General features: G+C 33.1%; 1 protein-coding gene across 6 annotated transcripts in view; it reads left to right on the forward strand.

Moving 5' to 3' along the window:
- The window catches only part of QKI (QKI, KH domain containing RNA binding), a 143,562-nt gene extending 133,710 nt beyond the window's left edge, over nt 1–9,852 (forward strand). For all 6 annotated transcript variants that reach the window (XR_002179694.3, XM_019951621.3, XM_019951620.3 and 3 more), the window contains exon 8: nt 3,880–9,852. Coding sequence is in view for 5 of the 6 variants with exons in the window: in XM_019951621.3 (XP_019807180.1) it covers nt 3,880–3,896 (17 nt within the window). In the remaining variant the exon portion in view is untranslated. The remainder of the gene's footprint in view (nt 1–3,879) is intronic.
- The last annotated feature ends 291 nt before the right edge of the window (nt 9,853–10,143 follow it).

The following is a 10,143-nucleotide window of genomic DNA, read 5'->3' on the forward strand; positions in this document are numbered from 1 at the left end:
ATGGAAGAGATATCACTGCTTGCCTGCACATCGTTTCTTTTCTTTTTCTAAATTAATTTGTAATAATTGACAGGTTTAAGGGTTGGGTTTTTTGGGGTGTTTTTTTTCCTCCCTTCATATTTTAACTTATTAAATTCTATATTAGTATGTACAATGATTTATTTCTACTAAAACGTAAATTAGTCCCTTTGGGGAGCTATTAAATTTTCATGTTGCCTTAGTTATTTTTCAGGAATAATTTTTGCTAAAATTTACCTTTTAATTGTTCTGAAATTTTGGGTTGGTTTTGCAAAATGAACTAAGCAGATGGTGCTTTAACGAGAGAAGTAAAGGAATATATGCCTCCTGTGTCCTTTTGGAGAAAACTGAAGATTTAGTTTCCATTTTCCTTTTTAATAAGATACTTGAACCACTGTATACACAAGGGTATACATGTCAAGTACTTAGCTGAAATCAACAAAGTAAGGACTGTGAAGATAACTTTGATGAAGTTGGATTTTTTTTTATAAATCAGAAAATCAGTTCCCTTTTATTCTTATATTCTCTTACCAAAATGGATCCTTTGATTTTTGTTATTTGCTGCTAAAATATATTATCTGAAGGTAAACTATCTCTTGAAGCTCTGTGGTGACATGAATCCAGCTGTTTGAAAATCCTTTTTGACTAACCTGTGACTGGGAAATAAGTCTTCATTTTTCTCCTTTTCAACATTTGTAATTTGTGTCCTATATATGCCCTTGGACCCTTTTATAAAATTATTTATGTTTATTGAGGAGTGACGGTTTCGGTTTATTGACATTGTTTTCTAAGTTTGTCATTACAAGGTAGGAATCCAAAGCAAGATAAAAAAGGATTTTTCACAAGCTTCTATTATGGCACATCTATTACCTACTAATTAATTTGATCAGAGTCTCTAATATTAGTGGTGGAAGGTGATGTATTTATACCCCAATCCTACATTTTCTATGAACTTAAGAAAGACCTACCTGTTCTACATGGTTATCTTGAATACTGATGATAAATATTGGATACAGGTGTTGTCCACATGAGAATAAAATCTTCCCAGAGACACTGATGATAGCATCATACATAATTAGTTTGAAGACTTTTAACTAATACATATATTACTTGTAGAGATTATTCAATAAATAGACCCCCAAGCTCAATGATTATTTATGAAGATAATGTTAAGTGTCAGTGTGTCATGCACAAGTAAACCACCCTTTGTGTATCAGAAAAAGTCTCCTAGTGAAGGAGGAAATTTTTTAAAAAATGTTTTTTTTAAGTAACTTGCCATTTAAGGAAACCAAATAATTCCTTGAATAATCAGAGCTTTTTTCCCCCCACATTGTTCATGTCTAAAACAGTTCTAAAGAGTATTTAAAAGTAGTTTTTCTTCTGTTAACCTTTCCCTACATGCCCCTTTTAGGAGATTTCTCATAATTTTGTTTTAACACAATAATTACTGGTCTACTTAATACTCCAGTGCCTTGAGATAGTTGAAAATATTAGGAAGATTTTACTGTATTTGGAAATGACAGCACATTCCATGTGAGGCTCTTTTGTAGTTATATGTGTTTGGATTAGTCCTGTCACTGTTTTTATTAAAAATGCAATGTCAGCAAACCGAAATGCTACCTTTTTTTTTTTTTTTTTTTAAATAACAAATACTCATATACTGCTGTTACTATCACTGTATGCACTCACTGGGTCTAAGGGAGAGGTCTGAAATCCTTAACTTAAATTATTTTATGATACTACTGTTTTCTCTATTTTTGAGGTTTTTTTTTTAATTATTATTTTTTAATCTTTTGAAGGGAAGATTAGTGTAAGTATTCATTTAATGCAAGGAAACTCAGCCCTTAGACATATAACCATGTAATTCTATATGAGCATTTAGAGTACTACATGGTTGAGAAATATCTAGTTCTTTACTAAAAGTAAACCCACCTCTACACATAATTTGAAAACTGAATTTGAAGCCTATAAAAGACCAACTGACTTTGTAGTTGTGATGAACCATAAGTGCTTTTGCACGGTTGATACACCTGTGTGTACTGTAGGAGGCCAGGACTTGGCAGAGGATATAGTCTAGGTTTACTGGTATATATGTAAATGGTAGTTTGTTTATGTATTCCACACGCAAAAAAACATAATCAGAATTTTTCTAAATAATTTTACAAAAACCATCATTTATATAATTTGTTATAAGAAACTTAATACAATTTTAATCAAAATTTTAAGTGATTTCAAAAATGCTTTAAGATTCTATATTTCTGGAGTACCTATGAAGTGGTATGACTACATCATGTTAAATATTTATTTTCTTCTTTGATTTTGGAATAGCAGTTTTTAAATAAAATTCCACTTATTTTTAAGAAATTCAGGGAAGATTTGGTCACACTGAAGATACAGTATTTTTGTAGTATTTATAAGGTATCCTAAATGATAGACTATAGAAAGCATTTTTGTTACATGAAGATAAACCAGTCCATTATATAGATCATTTACACTCTGTGAAATTACACCTACTGGGTTTTGATTTATGAAGTGGCACAGAATCTGCCTTTGCACTGAATATCTTTTCATTTACATCTCCTCTGCCTTAGTCACAGTGGCAACAGTACAGAAAATTCTCTCAAACCTCAGAATATAGTAGAAATAATTAAGCTATTGAATGAGTCTTAAAAATCATACTACTGTTAAGTGGACCAAGTTTGGTGAAGCAGAATGTGACAGAGGTTGATTAAGGAAGGAGCAACTCAAGGACATTGGGAATGATAACTTTTCCACTTGAGAACTACTTTATGTTTTACTGTAATTTTTTTAATTTTTTTTGTTCTGTTTGTTACTTTGCAAAAGAAAATAGTATTTACAGGTGGCTTCTTTTAAAATATAAAATATAAAGCAGGAATGTATATGAAATGTCAGATTTTATTGTTATTTGCAGAGTATTAGCTTTGAAATTGAATAAAGAAAGCTGTTTGTAGTTTTAAAATGCCTTATTGGTATCAATTAGAAATTTCTTCTATTTTTTGATGTACTTAGAGCTTTTTGAGTATAGAATTTTAAATGGCAGGATTTTACAGTGTTTACATGCAAGTGCATTTTATAAGTGTTCTATATGTGTAAAATAGTATTTTCAACTGGAAAGTGTTGGCTAGTGCAGAAGGCCTGGCCTTTTTCTGGTTCCCATGTTTCCTACACTGCTAGACTACAGTTTAGTATTGCATTGTGTCATGAGGCCAAGAAATTCCATGTTGTTTGTAAATAGAATAATTGAAAAAGCAATAAACATTTATTGAACAAAAGAAACCTTGTTTGGCCCAGAGTTTATGTTGAACCAAATTATTCATAAAAATTTAAATTTCTTTAGATTCATTTCTGTTGATCATCAGTTATTAATAATCACATCCATCATTAATAGTTGCTTTAATGCTTGCATCTGAGAGAATACTAATGCTTAATAGCAGTCAGATACTGATAACTGCACTGACTGTTTCAGAATTCTGTATACCAAACCTATTCATTGTTGTTGTTTTCCAGTTTTCTTCATTGACTGCTACTAACTATTAGTTGTTAGTTGTATTTTATTTCTATTTTTTCCTGTTAACAGTTTTTGGTTTTTTTTTTTTTTGTTTTTTTGTGGGAGTGGGCTCTCCTTCATTTGTTCAAATCATGATATGAAATTGTCATGATTTTTATTGTATTCTGTAGATGGTGTCAATCAGTTTGTCAGAATTAAACATGCTTTTTTTTATTAGTTGTGATTAGTTTTTCATGTTGTCATTAAGCCGTCACTAGCTGAAACTAATCTCTTCTCTATCTTTTCTTTTCTTTTTTTTTTTTGTTTTTTGTTTTTTGTTTCTAACCACCCAGCCGCCACCGGCAACTAACCTATGACCTTCTGACCTCTGAACTCTTCACCCAATGATGACCTGACCATGCCTGCCTGCTGATCAGTTAACTGGTAATCGCCTTTGCTTGCCTGTCGTCAGTGCAGCGAGCTGAGGCACTTGTCCGTTCGTCTTACCATCTAACCAAACAAAAGACAAAGAAATTGTCCTCCAACTCAGCTTTTGTTTTTTTTCGGTTTTTTTTTTTTTTTTCTTTTTTCTGTTTGGGTGAAAGTGGTTCTAGAACCTGCACTGAATAGTAGTAAAGCAATAAGGCCCAATTCATCCCACAGCACTGATCATCTTTTAATGTCCCACCCTAAGCGAACGGTAAGAAGGCCTCACTTCAGAAGGGGAGACAGATGGCCCTTAACTACTCAGTGACAGAGGCAGTTACTGTGAGAGACTTCTAGGAATCTTTTCTTCTCATAGCGAGTCAAAGCTCTCTGAATGTACTGTGTGATGATGCATCATGCATGAACCTTTGGTCAGGGATGTCATTGGTGAAGTGATTTCAAAAAGTATTCAAAATTTGATATGCTCTTTAGTCACTACAGTGCCCTCAAAGGGCAGAAGTTGCAGCCTTTTTTATATTGCCTGCCAAAATTTGAAGTATTAGAAGTGTGCCATGAGAGAAAAACTTAAGGAATTTTGAAAAGTAATGCAAAGAACAAAACTGCAACACTATTTTTAAAAAGATAAATATCTGAGTTAAAATGACTGAACCTTTATTTTACACCTCCTTTAAAAAATACACAAGAACAAGGTACATGCATTATGTGTCACATTACTGGGCAAACTGTTCAAATATTTTTTTTAAACCTCCCTGTATAGAAAAAAATCATTAAGGATGTAAAAGCCATGCTTGCCTATTTGCTGTATACATGTAATGAAATTGTAGATAAAGTGTAGTGCATTGAAACAAATGAACAAAAAGTAGATACTTTTACTATACAAGGGTGCTGGTGCAGAAAAAAATATATATTTTTGGAAATGTAGCATTTTATACTTTCAAGTGTTATAAAAAAAAAAAGAACAAAGAAACCCTTTATTTCATGAAATGATTTTTTCTGGTGGTTGTCAAGAAACAAAAGACCAAAAGAGCCTTTTTGTCTTTTTTTTATTTTTTAAGTATTGGAATAAGTCTAAAGAAAAGAAAGTGCCTTATTTTCCTTCATGGTCATTTAGTCAACTGTCCTGTAAGATCAGCTCCTCCCTCAGAATACAAGTTAATGCATGTTACTCAGTCGCCCAGTATGTGAAAGAAGATGTGAGGGGAGACAAATGAGTTGATGGTTTGAATTATATGATTTTTGCCACGTTACCTTGATATAAATTTGCCAAATCTGATACTGTGAAAAAATTTGATAACTTTTCTGATGCCTAGCAAGTAAGGTTTAAAGCATTCTTTTAAAATCATAATTGCGTGCTTTTGGTTATTGCGATATTTAATGTTAGTCCAAAGGATTCTGAAATAAAAATTATGTGTGATCTGAACACCACTTTACAGACAAAATTAGAGCTCTATTTTGTTGGGGGGGAGGGGTATTGGATTTTGTATTATTAATTGGAGGCAATAATATTATATTAGCAACCTTTTTCACAAAAACGAATCTTTCTGCTTTTCACTCTGGAAAACAAGGTTTTTAAATGAACCAAATTTAATCGGACTTGTTTCTGCCAAAGCAGATCACTGGGTAGTCCATCTCTGCTGGTTTTAGTAACCTAAGCCAACAACGCCCCCTTTTTAACTTTAAAAGAATGTGAAAAACTAGCATCATTGTGCATATAATACTCAACTACATGTGAGTTTAAACTTCCAGTTTCTTACGAAGTTCAGTTTTGTAGTTGAAGCGATTTGTGCACAAAGCCGACATCTAAACTCTTGAGTAATCATTAACTGCTCAGTACCAGACGTGGCAGATATCAGGTGGCGGTGGCTCCCCAGCTCGTCAGCTCCTTCCCTCTTACACACCTTCACAGCTTCACAGTCAAAGGTCAGCAGTAAGCTCAGTAAGCACCTTTGTGGTGACCTCCTCCATCATCTTGTCTCACTTGGAAACCGTTTTCAGTTTATTTACTATGCAATAGACATTCATTGTTCTGTATTCAGCTAGCTTTAGTTTAACATGCCACTGCTTTGTCTTTCTGTTACACATACAGTTGTTTTGATTTATTTACAATATATGCTGTGCCATTTTGATTTTTATTTTGTTTGGTTGGTTGAATAAATTTGCGACACTCAAACACTTGAGGTGATAGTTTAAAAATGATACCAGTATTTGATCTAGTTTCATCTCAACTATGTTATACCTGGACATTTTAGATGTTTATCAAAGGTCTTTTATGGGGAAGAAAGTAAATGTTTGAAATAAACGTGTGACATTTATGAGTAATGTTGGCTCTGAACAAACGTTTGAAAACTTAGTTGACAAAATTTTGGATCAACTGAAAAAAAGCATGACTTTTGAAATCTCTGAATGCCTTGGTTCTCAGTATTATCATTCTTTATTGAATTTATTTCTTATTAATTAAAATATGTAGTTTTTAAGACTTTTTTTTTTTCTGACAGTATTATGTAATTTTTTAGTGCGGGTAGATGGGAGTGTCGCTTGTATGTTACCGTACAGCTGACATGTATTTTTGTCTATTCTTTATTATCTCAGTAGTTTCATGCTATCTATGTATCATAACCAACCTATTGCCTATGAGAAACATGTAAGATAATGTATTTACAGCCATTGTTACAAGTTTATAATGTATTTTTCTATCTTGTTTTATATGTATGTTATATAACATTCAAAAAGAATTTTTTTCTTGATTGAGAAAAGGATACAAAAATGCAAAATCCACAATTTTGATAACTGAAAATTGCCAATTGTTTTGCAGTACTTTATTATATTGGGTGTCTTGTCTTTCTTGGGCTTTTAGTTAGCTAATGAATGAATACATTAGACACTTTCGGGTTTTAGTTGGGATTTTACATAGCTTGCATTTTAATTCTTTGGTTCTTTGCTGTTTCTATTAACCCATAGCATTATTTTAATAAATGTTATAATACCAACCTACTAACTCTGGACTATGTCTGTTTATTAACCTTTACGTGTTTAATTAAAATAAACAAATAAAGACAAAGGAATGTAAAGTCTTGAATTCCTGGACTAACCCTGAAGAACGTGACCACAGATAACATAGTCATAACGTGACTTGTTTTTATGTTGTTTGTCAGCTGACAATTCCGCACACTACTGTTAAAATGGCTTTGGTTATTCTGGGCTTTTACTTCGGGGTGGGGGGGTAGGTAGGTGCCAATAGAGATGGGAACAAAGTAGTGTTGGTTTGAGGCGTTCTTCTAGTCTTGCCACTTGCCTTTCAACCTCTGCATTACTAATTCCACAATTTCTTATTTTTCCTTCTCCAAAATAATCACTGTCTGCTCACAGCATAAAGAGTAAAGAGATTCGTCATAATGATATACCCAAGAAACCAGTTTGATTCTTTGTTGAACCATTTTTTGAAATTTCTATAAGTAGATAATTTTATGGTCACATAAAGCAAGGAATCTGATGTCTTACCTTTATTCAGATTTGTGTTTTAATTGGACATTTTTCCTTTATAAAGACGTTTTGAACTGTTTTAGCCAGCTGCTCCTGTTAGAGGGGCTAAACACAGGTAAAGCCAAAGGTAGAGTGGCTCTGTGTCTCAGGACAGTCCAGAGTAAGCCGTTCACAACAACCACAAACCCGCCTCTCCTCGTGGAACCCTCAGCAGGAGGTCAAACAGCGTCACTCAGCTTTATGTCTCACCCTGTTAAAAATACAGTCAGAATACATTAATATAAGAAGTTTAAGGGAGAAGAAATAGCATTTGAAAAGTTATATATATCATGGTTTTGCATGCAGGTCAATTTAAGAAGATTAAATATCTTCATGCTTTCCTTGGCTGCAACCTAGGTAAATTGACCTCTACTTATCAATTCTTTAGTGTAACTCTTGAGGTGCATTTTTATTTCACAGATATTGGTATTTCCTGTTCTGTGAAATAGTTCTCCTGGATAATAAAATTTCTCAGGATGAATTTTTGCATTTGTAAATAATGCTTATTTTTGTAAATTACATTTTATTTATTTTAAAGTTCTAAAATTTGGGGCTAAAATGAGTCACATGTTACAGAAGACATAACACCAATATGCTATTAACCAATCAAAGTACTACCATAGTATATATACATACATGAAATACATAGAATAGCGAGAGCATCTGATTTAATCATAGTTGAGATGGTTCTTTGGATCAAACAAATATATTGTTTCTCCAGTGGGGGGGGGGGATGCATTATTATTAGGTAGAGCTTTACTATGCTACTCTGTAAAAGTTCACATTGCCATACAGCTAATATATATTCTGTAAAAATCTGAAGATGTCATTCAAGCTGCTAATATGCAAGTCATCATGGCACCATGTCACTGAAATTGAAGAAGAATTTCTATACAGTTTATTCCACATTTTCTGAAGCCTGTGAATGCAGTCTCATCTCATTTTCAGTTAAGAGTACTACTTTTATGTATAATTATGTCACATTGCCACCTTTTATGTTGTAAAAGTCCATTTTTAAAAGACAGAAATAACATTACAAAACCCACTTTTATACAGGCTGTAATAGTATAAAAAATGGAATCATCGAGTTGTTAGAATGATAAAATGCCAGAGGCAGTTTATTGTTTTATGCTACTAGTACTTGACAAAGCAATTGAAAGTTAAGCTTTCAGTCGAGAAGTTGGTGAAATTAAGTACTTAGTAGTCAAGCATTTTTTTCTTAGGCAAAATGTCAGGAAAAATGTAGTATGAAAGTCGATATTCACATACACCTACTCTGTAGGGCAGAGTCCACCTAAAAGGGCAGTTGAAGCACCCTGTCCATAAAGCCAAGATGTGCATATGTTTACACAAGATAGGAGGTGGTTAAGTTTCTAAAATACTGGATAAATATGAAGGATCTAAATTTTCTAGTACACCAAAAGCGGACAACAGGTTTAAATTGCTCATTACCAAATCAATCTTTTTTTTTTTTTACCAGCTAAGTCTAACACTTTTATAAATGGCAGTCTAAGGCTTCTCCAGTTTGGGGGGAGGGGGAGGGGTTTGTTTGTGTGTTTGGAATAAGATGTCTGTCATTCCTTGATAACAATTAGCAATTGTAGCATTTCCAGCAAGTCATTTTTAGTAGAAAGAAATGTATTGCTAAATTACAATCCATTATTTAATAGCAGAAATCACCCAGAAAACTTTTTGGACTCAAACTTTCTAAGTACATAAGGTAATTGTTAAACATTGTCACAAGTTTCTTAATACCTTTATTTAAAATGGAAAAATAATTCATATTATAGACAATTTTACTTTTAGAAATATTCATTTGGTACACACATGTAATTTTATCTGTGGTTTTTTTTAACATAACATTATCTAAGTTGAACTGCCTTTGCTATGAAGAGATGTAACAAAATTATATGCCTACCTGGTACTCAATGCTGAATCAAACTGGTTCACCTAAGCGTAGTACTCTCCTTTCTGTGTTTCGCAGGGGGTGGGAGAGGAGGAGGAAGAATTAATTCTCAGGAGAAGTAGTTGGTAGGTGCAGCAGATAGCAACACAACGTGGATTTCTCATTGCTTACAGTTTTGCTGTCCCTTCGTGGCAAAAGACACCACATTGTGGGGAAAAGCACAGCTCCCATGGTAAAAAATTTATACCTTTTTTAAACATGCTATTATCGAGAAATTTTGATTACCAAATATATCTTTTGTGGTTTATATTGTAGTGGTGTGTATAAAACACTTAGAATTTTATTTGTGGAAATTGTACATAGAAAAGTTGAAATAGGTCTTCCCAAATCCTATGTGAATGGAGAACCACGTTAAGACTGTACATGACGTGCAATAAACCAACTGGAAAAAGTGCATGTGCTTCATCCTCTCAAGCCAGCTGCAGCTGAAAATGCTGCTTATGCCTACCCCCCCCCAAAAAAAAACCCCACACACACCACACTTATAAACATCAGAATAAAGAATGTACATTTCACTTTCAGTTTCTATTGGTGCTTTTAACACTGTTTAAAAGAAAGCAGAAGAATGTGACATCCTGGAGCTCTAATTCACTTCACTACAAGCTGATCATAACATTTTCCCTGATTTCCAGTGATTAGAAAAGGAAATCAGTAAACAGACTCACTACAATGTTTCTCAGTTGGA

This window comes from Tursiops truncatus, chromosome 12, assembly GCF_011762595.2.
Source record: "Tursiops truncatus isolate mTurTru1 chromosome 12, mTurTru1.mat.Y, whole genome shotgun sequence".
NCBI classification, from domain to species: domain Eukaryota; kingdom Metazoa; phylum Chordata; class Mammalia; order Artiodactyla; family Delphinidae; genus Tursiops; species Tursiops truncatus.